Source organism: Pezoporus flaviventris, unplaced genomic scaffold (assembly GCF_033815535.1).
Source record: "Pezoporus flaviventris isolate CSIRO_AGI_PZ_B2104156 unplaced genomic scaffold, CSIRO_AGI_Pfla_v1 ptg000013l, whole genome shotgun sequence".
NCBI lineage: Eukaryota > Metazoa > Chordata > Aves > Psittaciformes > Psittacidae > Pezoporus > Pezoporus flaviventris.
In genome coordinates, this window is record NW_026892561.1 from 21893663 (window position 1) to 21918867 (window position 25205).

At 43.0% G+C, this 25205-nt stretch overlaps 1 protein-coding gene across 1 annotated transcript in view; it reads left to right on the forward strand.

Annotated features, from left to right (window-relative positions):
* Positions 1-1450: 1450 nt before the first annotated feature.
* The window catches only part of FGF12 (fibroblast growth factor 12), a 229372-nt gene continuing 205617 nt past the window's right edge, over positions 1451-25205 (forward strand). Inside the window, exons 1-2 of the mRNA XM_061452137.1 lie at positions 1451-1565; positions 1670-1827. Coding sequence (XP_061308121.1) covers positions 1815-1827 — 13 coding nt within the window. The 5' untranslated portion in view covers positions 1451-1565; positions 1670-1814. The remainder of the gene's footprint in view (positions 1566-1669; positions 1828-25205) is intronic.

A 25205-nucleotide genomic window follows, 5' to 3' on the forward strand; every position in this document is an offset into this window, starting at 1 on the left:
ACTTTGACCTTCTAGTCAAATCATGAAATCTGTTTTACCACAGTGCATTTTGACTCAAAGCTCACCTACAAACCTGAATATTCAGTCCTGAAATAAAAAAAAAACCACTAATGTTATTAATGGTAACATAGGACTTAGTAAATGGGTAGCAGCCACTTAATATATTAATTTTACATGGTGGGTCTTCATCTAGCTGGGCTGTTCCTATTTGTTTTTCAGGGACATAGTCTTGGATTAATACGCCATCTCTAACTTCATTGCTCTGCCAGCTTGTGGGGTGGTAACTGAGACTGGAGCAGGTTTTGTTCAGAACCGCCTGGACCATGTACTAAGGTGGGATCATGTGCACAATGTTCACTTCCATAACCACATTCAGGGTACTGCTTTGGGATGGGGAAGCCTGTAGGCAGGATGGGTTACAGTAGCTCAGACTGAGGAACATGAGGGAAAAAAAGCATGTATAACCACTGTCTGTTTTGCCAATACTGGGCTGTAGGTGAGAAGGTGAATACAAACATGAGGATGTATAAAGAAACAGTGGGCGAGAATTACTGTTCCTGTATTTAGAAATTTACCGAGTGCTGGAGCCATCTATCCTCTACACGTGCAGCTTGCAGTACAGTGAATGCCTTGAGCTGCTTTTTGAGTACCACAAATCATAAAAGTAAGCACAGAATGCTTATGATGGGATTTTACCAGTCCCACCATACTGAAGTTGAAAAATCTGGAAAAATTTAAGAGCTTTAGGAGCAATCCCAGTGTAGAGAAACTTCCTTAAAGGGACAAACTTAAGGACCTCAATCTATGTTCCCCGAAGAAATGACTTGATCACAGTATGAATGTTTTATTAACTTCTCATTAGCAGGGGACTGCTTATTTTATTAAGCAGTTAGAACAAAATCCAGCAGCTCAATGCAAAAGCAGAGAAGCACAAACTAGCTGCAAGGTGGATGTTTTATGAATCAGCATAATTATTCTTAAAACAACACCTCCGGAGAAGGCCTGAACCTGAGACTGGGCATCTCTTGAAAGATCCGCTCCATGTCTGCAGGTGGTGTGGGCTCAGTTTGGTCTACGTGATACAGGGAGACTTGGTAGTGGAGCGATCCCTCTGACCCCAGCAGTCTGAGTGTTGTGTTGGGCCTGGGGGTTCCCGCCAGACCATGTGCGATGCGCCCGTCACCTACAGAAGCCAGCCGGTGCTCATGCAGCAGCCGGGCGGTGTTCGGTGCTGCGGCGCACAGATGCCATCTCCGTGTACCCGGGGGAGGACTTGCGCGCCCGGCTCGGCGGGGAGCGCTCCGGCAGCACTCCCGCAGGGAACCAGCGGGTGCCGGTGCCCGTGTTGCTGTGTGGAGGGGCCGGGGCCGGTCCAGCCGCCTGCCGGCTCCTCCTCCGCGCCCGCGGAGCCCGCAGCCGGGGGGCCCGGCGGTGCAGCGGTGCGGGCCGCGGGGGCGTGGCGCGGGCGGGGCGCGCATGCGGGCGGTGCCAGGCAGCGCGGCGGGCCGCGGAGCCACTCGCCCCCGCAGCACCGCTCCGCCAGGGACAGCTCCCGCCGGCGCCAGGTAACGGCTTCCCCCGCTCCGCGCCCCGCGCCGCTGCTCCCCGCGGCGGGGCTGGGGGGCTCGGCGGCTCACGCCCTACCCCCCCGGTGCTTGCTTGCTTGCAGCTCCGAGGCTGTGACGGCGCGGTCCCCCAGCGCGGAGCAGGCAGCGGCGGCCGGCTCTGCCCGCCGGGCTCTCGGGGCTTTCGGCTAAGGAGGGAGCGCGTCTTCCGGCAACTTCCCGGCGCCCCGGCGCTCGCAAAGCTCCGCGATGGAAGGGAAAGGTGGGTCGGGGTGCGCGGGGGGAGGGGGGGTGCGGCGGCGGCAGCACCGCAGTGGCCGGGCTGGGTGCGCGGCACGGGGCCGGGAGCAGCCGAGCCGCGCCGCTGTGGTGGGTACATTGCAGCACCGGCGGGGAAGCGGGCTCGGGGAGGCGCTTCCCTGCCCTCTCCAGCACGGGCATTCAGTCAGCTGCGTGGTGGAGCGTGGGGAAGGAAGGGTGGGTTTGGGTTTGGACTTAGGTTTGTTTCTTTTTATAAAAAAAAATATTTATTTTCCTTTAGGGTGAGACAGATGTTAGATGGTGATTTGTTTTCTTAATGCTAAGGATTTGCATAATGCATATGAGCTCTGTCCAATGTTTTTTAGTCAGCAATGGGGAGGTTTGTAAGAGATGAAAAGCATTTCATGACTGGAATGTTTTTTTTAAAAAATACATAATTTCTTTTCCAAAACAAGAACAACAGGGCTACAGAGCTCTGCCCTCATTACATTGCATATTTAACACATCAGAACATCCTAATAGATTGGGAGAAATGCAATGAGTATGTCCACCCTAGAAAGAGAAAATCATATAATATTGCCCGCCTAGCTCGTGTGTTTGCATACAAAGAGACATGTACCTCACCCAAATACATCCCTTCGTGTTTGGCATATATACTTTGTTTCCATACGTACTTATGTAGTCCTGCACATCTATTTACCTGTCTACCTCTACAACTGCATCAGACATCACACATTCAACTGGTACATGAACTCAAAATCTGTGCATGTTAATGGCCAATGAAATATGGATGGTAAGTCAGTTCACGCAGAGGAAAGGCTAGTTGCCATTCCCACGTAACCCTAAGTGTCAGCTCTCCTGTAGAACACAAATCTGATAGCTGTTTAATTGATAGAGATGAAGGCAGTAGGAGAATATGGACTATCTTAATTCAAGGAAAATGATGGTAGACTTGTATAACACAATACTACATACCTTCCAGGGAGCCGAGCAAGCTATATTTAAACCTCAGGTTTATTTTTGTAACTATCTTGTCAATCAGGGCTATAGTTCTCCTGTGTGGGAATATCTGGTTATATGCTGATTAAGGAAGGAAGCTATTTCAATCATACAGAGGCAGTATGTCCTATGAAGTACAGTTTCTTGTGGGAAGTGATCAATAGAATTGCCAGGGCTTGAGGACAGGTAAGTATCTCTTTTAAAAAAGTGTTTCTGCAAAGACTTGACTTAGACTAAAAGCTTGCAGCAGTGAAGTTACCCTTGAATTTTATTTTTTTGGCTATACACCCTGTTTTCACTGTTAACCTAAGATGGGACACCTTTACCTTTTTGAATGTCTTACTGGTACGTGTCTTGATGTGAAACAGATTATGACTTTAGTATAACATAGGATGTGCCTTGTCATGCACTAGACAAGAAGGAAAAAGACTCTCTGTGGAACTTCTGATGGAGCTCATGTAGCTGGAGGTGTTGTGCAGGCAGCAGAAAGGTAACATCTGCAATAAAACAAAGTGTCCGCCTAGCTGGTGGCAAAAGCAGCACCTGAGAAGGGGTTCCTATCTTGTGCAGACAGCAACTGTTACGATGCAGCCACTGACTGAGTATGCACTGAGCAGCTGAACAAGATATCCTGTTAGGCTATTGGTACTTGGGTTTATTAGTTACAAGATGGGCTCCACAGCAGTCCATGTTCACAGGCTCTTGGCTTTGGTGTTAGGATTATCAGAGTGCAAGACAACCCCAAAAGTCTCTACTCTGATTTTGTTTGCTAAAAAAACAACCAAACCCAGTTTGCTCTTACTAGAGATTTTCCTTGATGGGGTAAAGATGGGGAACAAATACTCTCTGGGTTTCCTCTGTCTATGCAGAAAAAAAGGTTTGTTTAGAGCAAACCCAGCAGAAATCAAGGCATCAGAATGGGACAGGTCAAAGTAGAGATAAAGGAAATACACAAGCAACTTTGGCCTCTCAATGGGAAAATGAGCAGGCAGAAGTCGTCTGCTCACGGCAGGGATCCAGTTGGTTTGGCACTAAAATAATTCTTGAAACTCCTTTAGTGTTTGAGTGACATGAGGCCTGTGGTGCACAGATCTAACAAATTTTGCCTCCATGTATAGTGAGGCACAATGCACGATGTCTCCTCAGAGGGAAGGTAGGAGCCAGCTTAAATCCTTCACATCTTCAGCTTTTGTGGCTAATCCTAGGTGGACTTGTAATGCAGAGGCCTGGTTAGTAACAAAAATAACATGTAAATGAGTCCCTAGTAAGGTAATACAGTTGCAAGTCCAGTGTTACGAGGTTGCTGCTTGTATACAGTGTTTCTCTGAAGTCATCCCTTCTTTTTAGATGCTTCCTCCGGCAGCCCTTCTCTCACCCCTCTAGTCTTCCTCAGTGCAAATCTTAGAACGTTTCAAACTCAGCATTGTGCAGATACTGGAGAACAGTGTGTGCTATATTAAGCAACATAAAGTCTGTTTAAGAAAACCTACCTTCTGGTTCCTGAATTCAGCTGTCTCTGGTGACTGCCGTGGATGTTTCTGCCTAGGATTTGCCATCCCAGGACAACTTGGTTGTCTGAACGTGCCTGGTGCTGATGCTTTGCAAAGCCTGCAGTAATCTAAAAAAAGGGCTAAAGACCCATCTCCGGTGCTGCTCAGGACAGCCGTAACTGATTGCACTGGCTGGACTTATTCATGAGAATGAGGGGAGGCCATATCCTAGTTATTGTGCAGTGAGTTGCAGGATTTGGCTGTTAGGACTGTTGCAGTAAGAGTGCAAGTGAGCTGGTTCTGGAGTTTGCTGTGGAGGAAATGGTGGTTCAGCCACCTTCCAGAAGTCAAACCTGGCTAGAGATCAACATCTCTATCTTCTAGGAGCTGAGAGGAGATAAATGTAGAGCACTATGGATCTGCAATGCTACTAACACATGTTGATGGTCTAAAAGTAACATTTGGCCTCAGCTAACTTACAGCTTCTTGCTTTTATTCTTTTCTGCACATTCACTGTCTCTAAACCTTTTCCAACAGTGGGAAGCTTAGAAGTTGTAGTTGCTCTCAAAGCACATTAAGCAATAGAAGAAGTGAGGGCACTGTGGGTGAGGACTCTGTTTTGCATCTGCTACCTGATCCCTGTTCTCTGAATCTCGCCACTACAGCAGTTCCTGTAGGCTGCAGCAGTAAGCAATACCATGCCAGGCATCCCAGGAGGTGGGCTTTGCCAAAGCTAACAATAGTTAATGTGGAGGTTAAAGAATACTTGGTCATTTGCCAGATTCTTCACAGTCAGAAAGATGCTTAGCAGGGGAAGGAATATCACATGATGATGTTCCGTCTCCGATGCTGAAAAACAAATCAGCCACGCAAGAGTCAAGCTGCACAGTATGGAACTATTCCTGGACTTCTGGATGGAGAAAAGGACCACAGGCTAGCCTTGCTACAGGGGGGGCTCCCTTCCTCTGAACATGTTATACCCTCTTCTGTAGTCTTGAAGACACAGGGGAATCCCTTTCTGGCAATAAAGACTGCCAGAGTAAAGACTTTACTGCCTTTTTGGCATTAGAGACTGGGAGAAAAGACACATTACTACTTTTATCTTGTCTGTGATAGAGACTGGGGGAGTTATGTGTCAATGTTGCATGGGGGCAAGTCGTATGCTGCCCTCTGGGCCCTTCTGCGAGGGCCCTTGTTGCTCTCTTGTTCAGGCCAGTGCTGGGCACTAGTGGCCCTGGCGAGGTTTTGCTGCCTGGGTGTGGGGTAAACTGTGGTCAGCATGGGATGCATGCTGTTAGCATGTTAAGAAATATAGAAGGACTTGTCAGCTCATCTACTGGAACAGCAAAGTGAAAGCACATTGTTGGCCACCCCACTGAGTTCTGGAGGTACTCTTGTCAGTCCTCAGAGCCACGGTTCTGCCCTGTTGGACGGTAGTCTCAGGTTAGAGAGACAGCCTCCATGCAGTGGATCTTTCCTCAGGAACAGCCTCCATATGCTCAGAAGGCTGTGTAGTAGAAGCCAGGGCATCTGGCCTTCCAGCGCTCTTCTGATGGAGAGTTCCAAAGTGGTAGGGCTTTGAGGAGATCTCTGCAGAGGACATCTCTGCAGAGTGACTGTCCCAGGCAGATGCTACCACAGTAGTGCAATCTGAGTCATGTTCTCTTTCCAGTCACAAAGGCTGGTAACAGGCTTTTTCCTTTTGCAGAAAAAACCCACAATGCTGCTGTTCATAGACATGCAATGTTCAGGCTGTTAAAACAACAGAAGGATAACTGTAGTTTACCTAGGGCACAGAGACGCCCTTCTTGGGACTGGCAAACAGGTCTGAGCTCTTTGCATCTTGCTGTCTTGTGGATATGTCAATAGGCAGGGTGGTTTGGTCCATCTCTCTCCAGCAGGGCTGCTTTGAAGCCATTGTGGGCCAGCTTTCTCTACGCAGCTGTCTGTGTGTTATACCTGTAAAGGACAGAATCTTCACCTTGAACAGCTTGTGATCAAAACCCAACAAGAGCCGATGAATGTTACAATTGCAGATGGACTTTGTGGACAAGGTGAGAAAGGGTAGCAAGTGAGATGCAGTCTTAGAGGCAAATACAAACCTGTGTCCCACCGCTCCACCTCAATACTGAGCATCAGGCACAGCAGTGGCTTGTGTGCAGCTGTGTATGTCAGCACCTTGAACTTCTAGTCTTCCATTTTCTTGCTACATTAGTGTTTTAGGAGTCTGCTGAACAGTGAAAATCTCCAGGAGATGTTTCCCACCTCAGTACTTCTGTCTAAAATTACTTGACGGTACAGGGCAACAGTGCAAGAACAAGGCATGTTGGGTAATTCCCATGCAGTGTGCCAGGGTATCTTCATGGTGTTTGTAAAAATGGCCCTGCCTAGTTTGCCTTTCCTACCTGGTTTGCCTTTCCTGCCCCTATGTGCCTTTGCACTCATGCACGCACAGGAGAGGTGTCAGGTGTGATCTGGAGGTGTGTGGGACAGCTACAGCTCCCCTTCCCCGACTGATGAGCTCTGGGTTCAGCCCAGAAGAGCAGTCCTAGGTCTGGGTGATCATGTCTCTTTGGAGTCCAGCTGTCCCAGAGGCCAAATCCTGTTAACTGTTCACCTTTTATTTCAGGCATGAATAATTCCACCTATACAGTTGCATATGACTCAAAGAACTAACATACCTTTGCACAAACCTCTGTGTGTGTGTGTGTCATGAATTGCTGCAGTTTATGACTGGGGTGGGATTTATTTATCGCGACGAAGTGAGTTAATTTGACTGTTTGTGCACCCAGATGTGAGGTTTAAGGGACCAGCAAGGTATTTAGACATCTGTGTCTTGCCCCTCCTGCATCACTGGTGCTTATTGGCACAGACCTAGTCCCTCAATTATAATAACTCACCCATTGGCTGGCAGGCTCCACATGTAACATGTACTCCTCTGACCTGACTGCAAAAAGTTTGGAAATAGCCACTCTGCTTAGGAAGCTAAATAATACCTCATGGCAGAATTGCATCCTCCCAGTTCTTATTGGAAATAAACTTCTGGTGTCATCTGCCGGTGGCCTTGTCCCTTCATGTGTCTGGCAACACAAAACATTATTTTGAAGGTCAGGGTGATGATGGGGAAGATATCTGTTGTTCTCAATTTTGCACAGTACTTCAGCAAATGTCCATGTTTGCCAGCCTGAATTCAAAAGATGGAGAGAGGGGTGTGAGGACAGAATAGCAACACAAATTAATGAATGTGTTTGTAAAATAATGTCTTGCATGCATAACACAGTTTTAGCACCTGATGTGTGGGGCTAGCAAATGAGCAAACCTTGATTATGTGCTGCTACCTAGAAGAGCATCCAGTGGTCTGATACCTTCACTAGCCATCAGTAGGTTGCTGCTGAAATATTGCTGTTAGTCATCTGCAGGTTCTGGATAAGAGGATGACCCAAGCCTATGTGATGCACAGGAAAGTAGACACGGTGGCCCTGTAATTATCTGTGCTCTAATGGGCCTCATAATGAGGAGGGAAATATAAGTGACCATGCTCATATTCCTTCGTACCTACAAACCCACAATGTTAGGAGGAAGAGGACCCTAGTAATAGGCTGAAATGCTATGAAAATGGGAGGAGGACTTAGTCATCTGGCTATTACTAAAATGCCCAAGAAGCAGTCAAAATCCTCCACTCTATTTCCACAAGTTATGTGGGAGCTGTAGAAGTTGCATTTACCCTGAATGAAATGCTGGAGTTATTTAAAATGTTTTTTTTAGAGCATTAAGTTGCTCTGACATACCATTTATATATATAGGGGTTGTAAGCATAATTTGTGAGTACCTTGAGTAATGACCTGCATACAGCTGTGTCATCCTTAGTTCATTTAGGGTCCAGGGTCCTTAAAAAAAAAGGAACTTGATTTTTAAGTAGCTTTTTTCAAAAGGCTTATTTTACCACAAGATTTTTTTTATCTGCTTTTATCTTCCCCTTTCTTATCTACTCAGCTATTCAAATCCTGTCTGGATTGCATTAATTTCTAATGTGACATAAAACTTGATATGCAAAACCTAGTTATTTAGGGAGAATTGCAGAAACTATATTTGTCTCTGTCTTTTGACCTATAAATGAGATAACATGACTAATTTTTGCATGCAAATCTTGGTGTTTATTAGCATGGTAAAAGGCAATTTGACAATGAAAAATATTCCTGGTAGGCATAATAACTAATGCTTTCACTCAAAGTATAAAGATTTTAATAAGGCTGTTATACTAAAATGATTGAAGAAAGAGTTTACTATTTTCCTGTCAGTGATACAAGGACGTTTCCTTTTCATATAGCTCCTATATCCCTGCTTTTCTGAAGCGATTTTTTACTCAATAGGACTGCAAATTGTCATGGTAATTCATTGAGTTTTCTCTCCCATCATAAGGTTTGGATGAACCTTATGATTTGATACTTATGCAGGATACACATTAAAAGCTATGGCTTTTTTCTTCAGATTGAATTAAACTATTTATGGTGTCGTCATGTTTCAGCAGAGATCTTGTGGCCTGAGATGATGGCCGCTCAATAGAGTGCAGGAGCAATACTGCGGCGTGCCTTGAGCCACGTGGCTGAGGGAGGGCTGTGTATTCATCAGGATGCGTACTTTCAGAAGTAAGGCGTTGTACTTGCTATTTTTAATAGCATTTGCAAAGCAAGAAATCAGAAAAGTATGGAATAGCATTTCTAATTCTGAAAACTTTTCTGTGTGTGTGTGTGAGCTGTGCTGCTGCTTCTTGAGTTTCACCACTCTGTTTGTGGTTTAGACAAGCTGGTTTAGACTGGCTTTGTCTGCCATCAGCCTTCAATAGGTAAGGTTAATTTACTGAACATAGCTACTAGGAGGAATTATGAAGAAAAGCCAGAAGTGCTGAATGTTTTATCGGTATAATCAGGGAAAATTGCATTACTTTACAGTCACTGAGAATGTATTATTAATGCAGAAACACTTTCCAAGAGGCTGTCAAGCAAGAGGGTCTCTTCAGGAAGATTGAAGCCTATCTGGTCATTAAGTTTCTTATGCTATCCATATTCCAACATGAAGTGCTATCACTGATTTTATTTTTTCTTTCCAGGTTCAGCCAGCCAAGGGTTATTGGTAGGATGGGCATGCTCAAGTGCTGTGACAGTCCCTACTCAAGCAAATGTTGGACTAGAGACCTTGAGGTCTCTTCCAGCTAACATCAATCTCTGACATGATCCTACTGAGAATCTTGAACTCTAAATCTGGTTTTGAAATCTATATCCTGCTTCTTCCTATTCGCATACTCGTCTTTACCCCTTCCCATATCTGAGTGTTTATCATTACTTGCAGTATTGAAGAGCAGCATCCAAATGTTCTGGATCGAATTTGGTTGTGTTTTCTTGGAGTGTGTGTGTGGGGAGTTTACAGGTAGCTGTGCAGTTTGAAAGATCAAACTTGCATGAAATTCAGCAGTGAAATAAACTTCTGCCTTGAAGGACAGCTCTCAGAGCTTCATCCTTTACTGATGTGCAGTTCTGAATGTGTACTTTGGGGGAGAACTTTAGTGAGTGTAAAACTTGTCTGACCTTCAGTTAAGAATAACTTGCACCAATGGCATTAGAACGGTAAGAAACAAATATATACAGCTGAAATGATCCAGATATTCAAAATTACTGTTTCATCATAAGTGTTATTATTTCAAGATTCAACTTAGTTTTCTGAAACTTTTTCTAGGGAAAAGTGTATTTATTTGAGAATCTTTGCACACACTTTGCCTGCTCTGCTGCAAAAGTATCCATTTCACTGCTAATTTAGAATAAGCCCAAATTCAGTCTTATGAATGCTAGTGGCTCCAACATACTGTAAGGAAGAGAGAAACAGCAGTAATACCGACAAAATGAGGAAGAAATGTAAAATCCAGCACCTCCTAGTATATGGAAAAAAAAAAAATTGTACATAAAAAGACTTGGATTTCCTAATTTGATAGTGACAAGCCATTGCAGCATAACTGGGATTATTAAGTAGAATAAACTTCCTCAGCAAGATCTGCTTTCTGTGATATTTCCAGCTTATTTTATCTCCTTCAAGGCTGAATCTGAGATGTTTTTCTACCCTTAAGTTCATATTCTTCTTTAGTATTGACAAGTGCTCCTGGTATTCTGAGATTGCCTGTTAACCAGCGCCATTATCAAATAATTGCATTGATGAAGTCATCTGTTATTTTTCAAACATTTTACTCCCCTCTGTGTTCCCTAGAAGAGAAATTACATACTGCAAATTGTAGCCATTTTGTTGCCATATGAGAACATATGAGAAGTGAGGGAAAAATCAGCAGAGAAGTTTAAAAATTACTGTCCTGAATCTCCTGTTGTAGTCAAGATTTTGAATGAAGTCTGTGGAGCTACTCTGGATTTGAACTTGTGTAGGTAAATTCATCATTGGTCAGTAGACAAAGGCCAGATCTCTAATGCCTACCTAACTGAAAACACAATAGAAGTAATACTGATTACATGGTGTAATACCTATTTAAATGCCTTTAGACCTTAATTGCTAACTAAAGAAGTAATAAAGTTTTGCAGAAGTAATTTTACATTGGTTTGAGGGGATGTTAAAATAATGCATAGTTATGGCTTATTTACCTTTTACTTTTTTCCTACCACTTTGAAGGCAGTTTATTGGTACAAATTATATAGCTTTGACGCTTTTGTGTTATCAATTTCTATTAATATTGCTATATACTATCTTCCAAAGTCAGCATATCCACCTCATCTTAAAAATGTCTCATTTACACTTAGAACAAGTGGCTCTGTGCTGAGACATATCTGTGCTGTTACTGCTGAACATAGTACCAGATATTTAAAATTACCTGCCAGTTTTATTTGTAAGATTCATCTCTTAGTGAAATGCATCTTATCACATATTACCATCTAAACTGTATTTATAGTGTTCCCCACCCCCCCCCCCCAAAAAAAAGCCTACATCCACATCCAGGAATAGAAAGTTTTCTGTGTGTTGTTTGTGGTTTTGGTTTGTGGGGTTTGGTTGGGGTTGTTTTGTGTGGTTTTGTTTTTTTTTGTTGGGTTTTTTGTTTGTGTTTTGTTGTGTGGTTTGGTTTTTTTGTTCGTTTTGTTGTGTTTTTAAAGAAGCTGGGGTTGAATTTTCCACCTGCTTTGATTAGAAGGTTCCCAGAAATAGTGAGGATAACCCTTACCTATTGGAGCAATGCAAGAAGGCAGCCACAGGCAGTATACAGAGACAAAGAACAGAATGTGCTTAAAATCTGAATTATTCATAGTAAGAAATACTGGTTTTATTTAAATGGTCCCTTCTGTGGCACCACCCTAATGTTGACGACAGCAGAACCGAATGCAGAATTTAGCTTCATATGCTGCTATCTGTGAAACTGAGAACGAGGTATTGAGGCGGCTGCTGAGCTTTGCATGTATGGAGATGTTCTAGTGCAAGAATGCTCTGTGCTTTGCAAGTCAGTCAAATGGTATGAATTTTTGGATTGATGGCCTGTCATAGACATACTGCTATACATAGGAAAACACAGGCAGGTCCTTTTTTTTTTCTCTTTTTTTTTGTATTTAAGTTTTTTTTGGAGCAGTAAGTCCAGAATAGTCTCACTGAATCTCAGCATCATTAAAGCTGGCTCGCCACCACTGAAATGATTTTATGCTCATGTGGAGCTTGAGTTTATACTCGATAATCTCAAAGGCTGGTGTACAGCTGCTTTACTGCTCCTGTCCTGCTGAAGTCATGTTTATTACCTGGAAGCTGCACAGCAATTTGTCATCCAAACCAGACAGAACATGTCCTGAATGCAGTTTTCCATCTTATCTTGAAGGTGGCTGTGGTGGGCTTGGAGAATATTGGGAAGGGCAGTGTATGTGGACATGTCCCACTTCTGTCCCTCCCCTGTACTTTCATATCAACACTTGAAGCTGGACTTTAGCTTGAAGCCTGGCTGTGGCATCCATAAGGTGTATTTAGTGCTTTGCTTTTCTCCCTGGCTCCTCAGATGTGTGAAGGCTTTGCCTTCTGCAGTTTCCCTGCCTCTGTGCAGTCCCTCCTGTTAGTGTCAGGGCTTCTGTTCAGCCTTAGGGGAAGTCAGTTGTCTAGCAAAGGATAATATATGACACTTCTGGGCTTTCTCCTGCCTGTCAGGAACACTGAAGTAAGCATTCTCCTCTTTTCCCTCCTGCTTGCAAGGGAGCTGCCTAAAATCAGGTTTCTTGTTTGGTAGAAAATCCCATTTCCTGAAGTCTCTGTGCTGAATTGTATTGAACACAATATTTCTATAAGCATTTGGGCTTCCTGGACTCTGCACTTACTGATGAGTCCTGCCTTGGATCTGTGAGAGTCCATCAATACCTGTGGCATTATGAAAAACACAACTGAGATTAGAGACATGTTTTTCAGCGGAACGGTTTTACTGTATGCTGTTTGTGTAAGGAGGTATCACAGCAGTCAACTCTTACTGATATCTGGGGGACTGTGGATTTCATGGAATGCTTTTAAGGCCTTTCCAGGTGGAGGTACATATGGGCTGTAAAGCTTTAATATTTTTTTTACTTCTTGTATTTTTTTCCCAAATCAACCTTATAGCTGTTCTATCTGTTGAAGCATAGAGGTTAAATTGATGGGGAAAATATGGCTGTTTCCAGCTTTCCATTTTAGTTTCCTTTGTAAACAAGAAACAGTGAACGAAGTCAGGAAAGCCTGTGTATTCTTATTTTAAAAAATACTTTATTTCAGTCATAAGTAACATGTTTTAGTTTGAAATTGGTTTGAAATTCTTTCCTTTGTGAGGGAAAAATTCTAGAACAATGAACATTTTCAGCAGAACAAACAGTAATGTTTCATTTAAAACTTAAAAATTTGTATTTTTGCATGCTGTGTCCCAGGGCAGTTCAACAGAACTGGTCCTGAAGTTGCAAGTGTTACAGTGTATTTCTGTATTTCTGCGCATAAGATGCCAGCTGCAAATGTTTTGCCCATACATTTGCCAGTGTTTACTGGCTTAAATGCTTTGCCAGGCGATGTGAAATTGCTTAGTTCCATGAAGATGGCTGATCTGGCCTCACCTGGATGGATTGTCTTGCAGCTTTACCAAAAAGGCATCACTCAAGCCAGATTGTGCTGTCTTGTTTTGTGAACTACATAATTTTCACCCCATGTCCCAGAATAGCCCCATCTGTCAGCAATAGCTATGAACTATGTATATTTATAGAGATGCTGCAGGGTACCAGAAATAGTGACCAAGGTGGCTATCGGCCAATGGCTTCTGAATGCCCTAAGTCTAATGAACTGAAAAGCTCATGTACCTCCTTTAGGGGAAAATGAAAAATCAGATTGTCTCTAATTATGACCTTAGATGATGAAAGAGCAATCTCGAAATAGCAGAGCATGAACTCCCTTGATGTAAGACAAAGCTGGATGGGTCTGGAGTTGGATCCTTTTTTTTTTAATGAAAGACCTATTGGACCATCAGTTCTGTTCCTGGACGGGCTAGTTACAGCTACATGAGGCAATAAATCAGCTCCCACTCCTCTGGAAAAGAAACCCCTTGGTGCTTAGTTCAGCCCTTCCTGGCAAAATTATGTGGGGATGGAAGCCAGAGTTTCACATAGACGTGCCAGGCCTAAGACACCAGCTTGTAAATCGCCTGGGTTCAGCCCCTTAATGCCTGTGCACCACAGTGAGAGAACAGCTACAAAAATCTTTGATTAACGGAGTTACTGGGGACTGTATATTAGTATGGCTCTGCACTTTGTTAAATGGGAGGTTGGCTGGTGCCTGGATGTATGTATTTGTGTGTACACTCCAGGGTTGAGGCATGTCTTTGTTACCTCAGGTAGGAGTTGTATTAGGAACTGGTCTGAGACGTTGCTAGACATTGCTTGAGTAGCGTTTGCAATTTGGGAGTGGTTGGATTCAGATCTTGTTGTGGTGTTGGCCAGAGAGCATGGGGCTTTAGATGGAGGTCTTGTTGGTGATAATGAACTGGATGGTACAGAGCAGCAGGATTCCTGGGTTAAATCCTACCTCTGTCTTTCCATGTCTTGAAATCCCTTTTAAGCCCTCTGTCTGCTGAATGGTATAGAGATGGGTAAGGTAACGCAGCCCGGTTTTCTTCCACTAATCCAAAAGTGTTTAGGTAATTTTACTACTAAAGCATCTGTTTACCTGTAGCCTAGTAGGGTGCCATTAGATTTCCCTCTTCCTTTTTCTGAAGTTCAGAGCTCAAAGGTGCTCTCTGAAATATCTCGCATGAGTTTAACTGGAGAGATCCATCCAATGCCAGCTGTCATCATGACTAGCAAAATTAAAGTTTACCACTTATTATTTGGATCATGTATCCTAATAGTTTTTCAGCACTTCAGCAACAAATAAAGCAGCAGTGTTTAGTAACAGAAGGCAAGAGCATAGTGTCAGGCCTGGAGGCATGCATTTAATGCTGCAGCATCCTAAATGGTGGTCAAAAATTGTAGAAGGATGACAGCACATAAGATCTGCTTGTCAGGATATACAAGGATATTAGGAAACCTCAGTTCTGTTGTTTGATTTTTGTTTGTTTGGCATTTTTTTTCCCACTTCCAGGTGATTGCGAATGTAACATGTCTTGTTCTGTGGTTTGGTTGTGGGTTTGTTTTTTTTTTTTTCCTGTTAGCTGTTGTTTAGGCAGTAGTCTGATGTGGGTATGATATGGTAATGTCCCTCCTGTGTCTTAGAGAAAGGCCCTAATCTTGTGTCTGGTAAAGATGAATATGCAGAAGGCACTGGAAAAACTAGCAGTCTGAGAACTCTTCCTATGAGTGTGCTGTATCCCCCAGGGGCATCCTTACAGGAATGAAGGGACTGAAGTAGCAGTCCAAGTAATTGTTTCTTTTGTTACAATTGCTGATCATCTGTCATTTCATAACATCTTTTTTCCTCCTGTGCTGCCAACTCCAATACCTGTTTTACAAGCTTGTATTCGTTAGGATGGCAGAAGATTGCAATCCCATATCTGCTTTATAGTTGGTTTGCTGTGAGACCCAGCAGATGAAATTTACCTTGAATGGTAAATGAAGTTACAAGTGCATGTGACCGAATTCCAGTGTGCGTCACTGCCATCTTCACATTTTATAGTGCATATGTGCTGTTTCTATTAGCTATGACTGAAGGACTTGTTCATTTGTTTGCACTGTTTTGCAGGATACACTGAACTTCTGTCCAACAGATAACCCTAATATTTTTCCTACTGATAAGGCCTGATTGATACATACAGATAGGATCTAAATCCTCCAGTACAAGTGACTTAGTTAAAACATAACTTAAAACTTATTTAATACTTTTTAAAAATAGATAATCTTTATAGAGCTATGAAAATGTTATGAATCTCACATATAATCTGACTCTTAATTTAAAATCTGGAGATGGTTTATAGATTTATTACAGTAACCTTATTTTATTAAGTCTAAAATAGTGTAGTGGATTTGGAATAATAATCTGTAAAGTTTCCATGCATGGTAAATCTCATTTTTCATGCAGAAAAAGATCTTCAAAGACAAATATTAGCGGCAATAGAAAAGGCAACACGGAGAAATGGTTTCAAACAATATTATTCTTTGTGTAATTGTTTCCTTTCTTTTTCTTATGGCTCTTCCTGGAGGAAAAGACTCAGGCCTGCGTGTAGATATGTGTACCTCTGACAATTGGCTGGTTTTAATCACCTTTTTATGAGGAAAGGGAATTGGGAATTTTGAACGACAGGGTTTAGGAGAGTTGTGTTTCTTTAATATTTGAGGTTTCTCGGGTACTAGTTGTCTTGGATTTGTGGGTGCTGGACACATCTGTGAATGTTTCAGAGGGATCAATGAGTCAATCTCACCGCACCCTGCCAAGGACGCACCGCTGGTTAGAGATACCTGCTTAAACATGTGCATCCACCATTGAGGAACAAGGGACCCAAGTCAATAAGCATCTGTGTCAGTGGTGCTTTTCCTGTGTTTGCCTGTCATGTTCCCTTTGACTTGTGCTATCATGTTGTTCTGGCACACCTACCCGTGCCAGTCAATAGAGCTGGCACATCTCAAGTCAACATTTTGGTCTCATGCATTTATATTTATGCTGCTGGTGCAACTGAAGATGCCCGCAGTGCTCTGTGCCTGACACTGCCTATTTGAATAATGTAGCCTTGTCACCAATACAGGGGAGAGCCTCAGGAAACAAAAACCCTTTTCTTAAGTGCTCCATTTTGTTCTTTTGCAAAGCCCAGCCAGGAACAAGCAGTGTCAGCTCCTCACAGTGTTAGAGTGCTTTTGGGGTAATACAGTTCACCTTGTATATTCAGCAACTGTCTCAGCAGCTAGTTAGAAATATTGGCAAAGATGAAGCCTTTCAGGCCTGATAAAGACTTGAATAACTTTTAAAAGAGCCGTCGCCTAGGAAATTCAAGTGTTTCAATATTAGATTTTGCCCAGTCTAAGCAAAAATGGAATGGGAAATTTGTGAGACTAGGAAGAAGTCAGTTCAGCAATATTTAATATCTTTGTTTTGATATTTCTGTTCAAAACTAGCTTAACATCTCAAGGATGTTCAGGTGACATGATGACATTTAAAGTATTGCGGAAGAACCCCAAAGCTTCATTCTCACTGACTTCAGTATTTCCCTTAATGACACATGGCTTCTAGAGCTGAGTCTGGCAGCTGGATTCCATTCTTTCCTCCTGTCAATTTCGTCTGCATGGTGAAACACCAGCCTTTGTAACGTACAGTGTTAAGTTATTGCATAGCTCCTTGTGTTCATGAGTGTCGCTGCTACAGAAAGGAAGCCAAAAGCTCTATTGGTGTTACAGAGGAAAATGAGGTACAGAGTAGAAGGAACTTGCTCAAGGTCACCCTCCAGAGTGCTAGGATAACTCTCATCCTAGCACAGTTAGCAATAAAATACACAATACTCTGAGCTGGAATGTCAGAAAATTCATACCCTTAATGAAAGACATTGTGAGACTCTATTGCAACGTGGAAGATGTAGTTCTCCAGGGACTTTCCTTCAATCATGGAATGGGGGTATGAGCCTCAAGTTTGAAGCAGTGTGTTAGTAGGGAAAAGCAGCTGAATTTGTTAAAAAATATTTTTTTTTACTATTTTGGGTTAATTAAACATGACAGAATGATCTTACTTGGCCCTTCACTGCAGTTACCCTGGTGAGACTAAGAGTTGAAAAATGCAGAGGAGTTTCTTTCATAATAGGGTGGGGGGAATTCTCAATGGTGATAATGAAGGAAGCCTGGGGACTTGTTGAGTAAGCATCTGTGGACCTGGTTCATAAGCAGATGATTTCTTGCTGAGTGAGGGTGATATTGTTGCCCCCCTTTGGCATAAAGAAACAGTAGGAAGCTCAGTTGAGAATAGCAAGAAGTCAGCGCAGTATTTATGCTTACTTCTACCGCTTAGAGTTCCTGGGATTTAGGGGCTTTAAGGAAGTGGAATGTTTTCTGCTATTGACACAGGTAGGTAAATATCTCTGTTTGTATATTGAGAGATTAGAGGATGCAGTTCTTAGTCTTAAATGAAGATTTTATGCAGAGTTATGGCAAAGCTAGGTCTCTAGGATGTCCACTTTCTTCTTCCACATGCCAGTATTCTGACTGTCCTCACAGAAGTTCTGTGGTCCTTATAAATCAGAGTTCAGTTCCCTACCTGCAAAGCTTTCGACTGCCTCCAACAGTCAGCCTTCCTGAAGGAGTAACACTGACACAGAAGAGTGTTCTGAGGATGGAGTGATGCCTTTAGGGTAGTGAGCATGGAGGCTATGTTCTCAGAGGCATAACCCAGTCTTCAAAGCCAGTCTTTGAATTGCAGCTTCACAAGTTACCTGCTGGAAAATCAGGGAGTACAGGGGAACAGTTACATAATGCAGACTTAAATGTGTATTTTTGCTGGAGATGGGTGTGAGCTGCTCAGTGATTTGGAGGTGTTCTTGAGGGTGTGTTTTTCAGTAGTTAGGACCTTGAGTCCCAAGAAATTAATAGAAATGGAAGCATACAGAAGTATCTATATGTAGGTGATAGTGCTGTTATGGAAAAGGCTATATCAAAATATAGTGATTATTTCTGTAGCCTACACATATAAGAATATACTCTGAGAAGATAATACAGCTTTCCTGGTCCCCCAGTTTTTATGAAGCGTAACAGTTTAGTAATTTGTTGGAAAGCCTAGACTTCCTCCATTCAGAAAATAATAGATAGACCTGGCCGGTTTTGGTTTTTGCTTTTACTCTGAATTCAAACTCCTCACTCTTAGTTGTTCAGTGGCTCATGGTTGATTGCTCTGTATGGGAGGTGGACATTTCTCAAAGATCTATGTGTAATGTTAACATGTTAACAATATCAGTTGCTGTCTAATCTCTGCTCAGATAGTATTGAAATGCAACAAACAAATGGGAAGATACTTCTCAACAGTTGAAGAAATAGGCTCAAGATAAGGCCTGTTTTATTGTGTGTACATTCTTCAAAAGCAATGTATGCCAGAATAAGTGATTTGTTTAGTTTGTGTAAATCTGTCCTGCTGGTTGGTTATCTGCAGGCATTGCACAAGGTGACAGGCTGTTTCTCGTAGAAGTCCAGAAAACCTGACTGAGTGTTCAGTTTGGCCTGGAAACTAGTCAGAAGATCAGGGTGGATATGAGAATGTTATCATAGTATATTTCCTGCACAAACTGTTGCTTGGTAGGTTGGCAGGACCATGGAGTATTAGTTTAAGACCTGGATGCTTGTGGTGATATCTTAAAAGCAAAGCACGCTTCACTGAGTGTGGGTAGTGGTCCTTGCTCCATAGGGACAGACGAAAACAAGCAGGTTTATCCTGGGCTACAAAGTGAGCTAACTGAGTCAGTGCAGAGCTTCAGGATGGTCCTACTGCTGCAGAGCTAGTCATAGATATGACATGGTCCCAAAGCTGGTGTAATTTCATTTATTTTCCTCAGGTTTGTGCCTGCATTTGCCCAGCCCAGAATGTTGTGAAGCAGTAGTCTGTACTTAGCTGCTCTAGAAGTGTATTTCTCTGTGGCAGCATCCTATTGCTTGTGGGAGTACCTGGTTGGTGTGTTTAAATGGATACTGCAATGCTTGCTCTCTTCTGGAATTGTCCAGCTCTCAGTTGGGTGAGAGCTGGATCCAGGGCCATGCTGTGGAGAGCTTGTCTCCTCACAGGTCTGAAGTCCTGGTGAGACAAACTGTGGTTGCTGTGCAGAGCAGTAGGGGAAGTGCCAGCTCTGATACGTGCTGTGGTACAGTGGAGTCCTGCTTCCATTGCTCTTTTGCCCTGTGTCAGCACTACTTCTGCAAAGCTGTTTAACCATATGGGGACTGACTCTAATCTCCTGCCCCATGCGAACAACAGAAAAGAGCATACCGGCACTCCCAACCATTGGGCCCAGCATTACAGATTAGCTTGCCTTGCTTCGCCAAGGATGCTTAGCTAGCATCCTTGTGCTTATTTTTGAATAGGAGACACTACATATAGCTATTTATACATTGGCCAGGCCTTTTCTGAAGTTCTACCAACAAGTTATTAATGGATGTTTCTGTCACCAAGAAATCCCTTCCACTGTTGGTTACTTGGCTTTATTGATTTATTTTGAACTGCTGCTTATTAGCATATATCAAGGAAGGATTATGTTGGGAAGTAGCCGATAGATTTTCTCTAGATCTGATAGATGGTTCTCTCCTTGCAGTCTTTGCGGTCATTTGAGGAAACAAGCCTGATAACCCACACCTTCACTCATTTGTAGGCCATCCTACTTGCTAGCATGCCAGGTGATAGCTAGGATGCATAGTGGGATGAGGACACAGATATTTGGTATTCCATTCTGTCCAAGAGAGTTTCTTCCCAACTTGGGCTTTATCAAGGTGTGGGAACAGCTTGGCTTGTTTAGGGAGAACCAGAGCCCTTTGGATATTTCAGAGGGTCTTGAAAATTACAGACCAAAACCTGAGTTAAGAGTTGTAATCAGTGGGAGAAGGGACACTTCCTTTTAGTGAGAACCTGCAGTCCCTCGCAGAGCAGCAGCGCTCAAAGGCCTCTGCATGTGGCTTTCCTTCTCTATCTTTGCCTAAGAAGAAATTGCAGCAGATGCGTTTGAGTGTGCTGAACAGTTTCCAGAGAGTTGTTGTTAAAATGACTTGGGTTTGAATGCAGAGAAGGCTCAAGGTGTGGCTGCAAGGGGCAAAAATTACTGCGCTTTTTATTTTTTATTGCAGGGATTTGAGGATGAGAAGGTCAAGCAGATGAGATTTAGCGGCACACAAGTTATTGCAGGTAATGGTAGGCTAGACAAATTGAAAAAACACCAAACATGCATTTAAGGCTGTGCAACCTGAGCAGCTCACAAGTCACACTTAGATGTGTTCGGCCAACAAGAGTTTTAGCAATGACTTTCTAATCATTCTTGAGGTAACTAGAGAAAGAACAGGCCAAATCGCTACTCTGAGTTTGTATACCTGTAGGTCTTGTATGCATATATTTTGAATCCTTCTCAGGTGTCTTAGAGGAGCTTAATGAATAATGTACTGCCTTGAAGAGAGTGGTGCTAATTGTTTGGGAATAACCCTTGCTAAGGCAAATATATTTTAAGTAGTCTCAAACATCTGCCTCAGCAAGAAATTTGCCTAAGACACCCTGATGGCAGGTGCTGAGCTCCAGTTAAACTTTTGTCTGAATATGATGAGACTCCTTAGGTCTGCTGCAATAAGCAGTAGGGTATGATCAAAGAAATTACAATATTATTGTTTGTCCTGCAGAATATGGATCTTTGAAAGCCTATTTTCCAGTTAGGCACTTCAGAGAAGTTTTAATGTGGATCTGAACACTATCTTAGCATTGTATGTGCATTTATGCCTTTGCACCCTATAGACTCTCCTTTGCCAAATAAATTAGTGCTCCACAGCTGACTCTTTGGAAAGTGAAGTCATCCCCGAGTGGTCAAAACCAGCCAAAGGTGCCCAGAAATAGGAGAAATTTGTCCTCATCATTCTTGTATGCTTCTGAGTTTTTTCCCCTTAAAACTTGTTCTGTGCCCTTCTGGAAAGTACTGGGGATTAAGGTACATCATTATTGATGGTGATAACTTTGCTTTTTGCAGAAGGGAAAAAATACTTTAATTGATTTGTTAATTGCAGATCAGGGCCAGACACAGTCTGTGGAAAAGTAATAACCTTATCTTGATCTGGTTCCGTATTGGACAAGTGTCTCTGAGCAGCATTCATTAACTGCTAGTACCCCTGTGCTACTATGCAGTGGGAGTAGCTTTGGGGAGTAAAACAAGCTGGGAGGGGTGCATGGGCAGTGACCATTGCTGATGGAGTACGTGGTCCCTACCTTGGTGAGGGGATGGTCTTCAGTCTCAGGTGGCTGCTGCTCAGACAAACTTTGCCAGCACAGGATTTCCACATTTCCAAGGCGTTCAGAGAAGTTAGATTGCCAGGGATAGTTTTGCTAAGCTTGTGCACCTCTGATTTAAACAGCCGATGTCAAGACAGGCAACCACTGTGTAGCTGTAGAGTGGAATATAAGAGAGGGGTGAGGAAAGGTGATCAACTGATCCCCTGGTCGGAACTCCCAAAATAAGCCTGAAATCTGTTTTATTCTGCTCTGAAAGAATATGCTTGCCTGGGAATTAACATGGTTGTGATGCTATTCCAGCACCTCAAGTGGGATTGAGGCTGTGATGTTCTGTGCCCTGGAGAGTGACAGCCTCAGAAATCTGCTGCAACTCTGCAGTAGTCACTTCTATATTGTATCAGCATCCTTGGCCTCATCAGTGTTTCAGTTTGAAGCAGCATGGGCTTTTGATCGTAAACCATTTTGCTTTCAGGGCAACATGAAGGAAAGTGCTTTATGCTTTGCTTGGAAGAGGGGAGTGGGAAAACCATGTGTATTTTTGCAGCACAAACCTTCTAACTTAATGGGACAGATTCGCAAATTCACACCTGCAAATTCCACCTTCCTGGGGGTTTTGTGCCCAACCTCTTTATTCATGCCACAGAGAGCAGCCTGCACCTTCTTCACCTCACATATGAGACAGACAGCTCAGATCAATTGGCAGTTTGCTCTCTCTGATATTAAATACCTCATCCTTCAGCAGTGACCCTCTTTAGAGGTTAGTGAGGCTCACTCAGGTGAGCAAAGGCCAGAAGCACAGCTCTGCCCATCCATACTGCTAATACTGTCACAGCACAAGTGCAATGGAACATACATAAAGCACTGCTGCTGTCTAAGCCCACTGATATCAAAGCTGTCAAGAAAAGCTTTTTTTCCCCTTTTTCTGTTGCCTGCATATAAAACACCAAGGAGCTGTAGTACACAGCTGTCTGTAAGTCTGGCCTTGTTTCTGCTTCTTCATAAGAGTGGTTCGTGCATTGCATTTTTCCTGAAATGGGAAGCTCAGGCTCCCATAACCATGGAAACCTGGTTTGTCTTCCCTAATAGCTTTGGCTGTACTCAACATCTGTCTCTGGGAAAAGGAAGGCTGAAAGCTACAGGCTAGTTGTGTGCACCTCTGGGAATGCTAAAACCCTTGAGCACCTCCAGCAGGCTCCTGGACCTTCAGAATGAAGCAGCAATGTTGGGATAATGCTTGAGGGGCTTATAAAAGATATGCCAGGTAGGAGGGGGAAGTAGGGAGTAAAGGAAGGCTCTCCTGAGGCAGAAAGGTGTTACAAAGTCAAATGAGAAAATGCTGCATTTTGGTTGTCTTGCTCTTTGTGTGTTGGCTTGGCATGCTGGGTGTGTGGATCTTTCTGTTGTGATTTTAATGCTTTAAGAAAAAAAAAACAACCCATGAAGCGTTTTTTATTTGAAGTTAGCAACCCTTTAAACAGCTTGTAGCAGAGAAAGAGATCTGGGTATAAGCTGGTGAGCATAAAATAAGCTTTGCCATGTGGTAAGTGCCTCTCTGGTAACTGCATGTCTCCATATAGCCCCTCAGTTATTGGAAGAATGATTGCTGATAAATGTCCCATGTCTCTGATTTGGTACTAGCAGTGTTACCAGACTGGTTAACATGGAGTGGAGGGGTGAGGGGGGAGGAGAAGTGGGAGATGTGTTTTAAAAAGAAGCTTAAAAACTAATTCAAGAGGATTCTTTCTGCTACACTTCTACATAAACGTGCACGCGTCTCCTCAGACTGCATTTAAACTTTTCTCTTTGACTTTGAAGGCTAGATGTTTCAAGTAAAAGCTAAGCACAGTTGCAGCCCCAGACTCCAAGCTCCCAGGAGAAGCCCTGCAGAATGCCAGACTCTTGGAAATGATTGTAGGAGCTGGCAAAGCTGTGCTCTTTTTATGATGTGCAGTGTCCATGTTAAATGCAGAAGCAGGCCTGATGCAAGCTTTTGGAAATATGTGGAGAAGTGCTTTCCCGCACTAGGGAAGTGCTTGGTGCAGTGACCTGTGACAGGGCATTCTGTAAACTGGAAGCAGAAGCAGAAATAGAAGTAACATTGCCCACCAGCAAATCACAACCTCGGTGTGTCCATCTGTGAAGTAGAGGTGATGTTTTACTGCAGATGCTTTATGGTTCAGTTAATGTTTATGAATTTTTCTGAACTTTTGGGTGGTACCTGCTCTAGAAGGCACTTATAATGGTACCCAAATGTCTTTGTTGACACAGCAGGCACCTGAAAACACTGGCATCTTCTCAGTTTACAGTATATAGAGATGTTGGGTTGCTCAGAAGTTAATCAGATGTTTCTAAAACAAACCTATAATACTGATCTGACAGCTATCACCTGGAGGTGTCATAAGCATGAATAAAAAAAATAGTAGCAGGTAAAATCCAGGGTTGAGGTTAATGCCTGAACAATAACAGCTCTTTGGGAAACGTTTCGTACTTCTGCTTAATACAGTTGTTGAAGGTCTACCTCTGAGCACAGAGACACTGGTCTGTGTGATGGGTCCAGATTTATCTGTGGACATGAAGAGCATAAATCTTTGTTTTCTCCATAGCAGCCTGGCAGGAGGGCTTTCATGCCAATTTCTGCAGTGTTGGAAGATGGGACCAAATCAAGGAGCCAGTACTCCAAACTTGCCCTTTCAGTAGGGACTATGGCCAGCACAGCTGTGTAAAATGTAGCCTCAAAATAACAATATGCTTCACAGAAGCAGTTTTTGGTTTTCTGGCTCCTTGAATGTTTGGTGAGCAGAGAAACAAATGCCCATCTCTTTTCTGCAAAATCCAAGTAAAGATCTTGGAAATCATTCCTGCCTGTGTACATCCACAAACATAGCAAGTGCTGGAGGTTATTTTACTGGCAGGTAGGAATTAATGTTCTTTTCCTCAGAGCTTTTTTTTTTTTTTTTTTTTATTGTAGATGCTTTCCCACTCCTTGTTTACACAGAGCAAAATGATCTTTGATCAGGATACATGCATTCCCCTCTGTTCGAAGTCTTAGTTTCAGTTTCCAACCTGGACCTAAGGAACCTTTTCCTCCAGTGAGTTTAATCAAGGGTGCTCCTAATTAAGCTTCATTTATGACCCCAAATGCCTTTTTTTTAAAATGCAAGAGCCAGCTGGAGCACTTCTTCTCTGTAATAGTACTTGGGAGCCAGCAGTTCCAGCTGTTGGCTATGTCCGATGTCAAGTGCACCTAAGTACACTAAGCTGTTTCAGTGCTCAAAACCCCTGCTGGAAGGTACCCTGAATTGCTTTAGGCTAGTAGTTATTTAGTCATCTTATAATAGGGAATTCTCTGGTAGTATCAAACAGCAGCTCTATTTTTTCAGTGACCAAGGAATAGAATATACCTACTCTGTGCAATTTTTGTGTGTGTGTGTATGCGTACATACACACATGTAATAAGAAAAGTACATGCTTATTAACTTTGCTACAACAGCAGCCATTT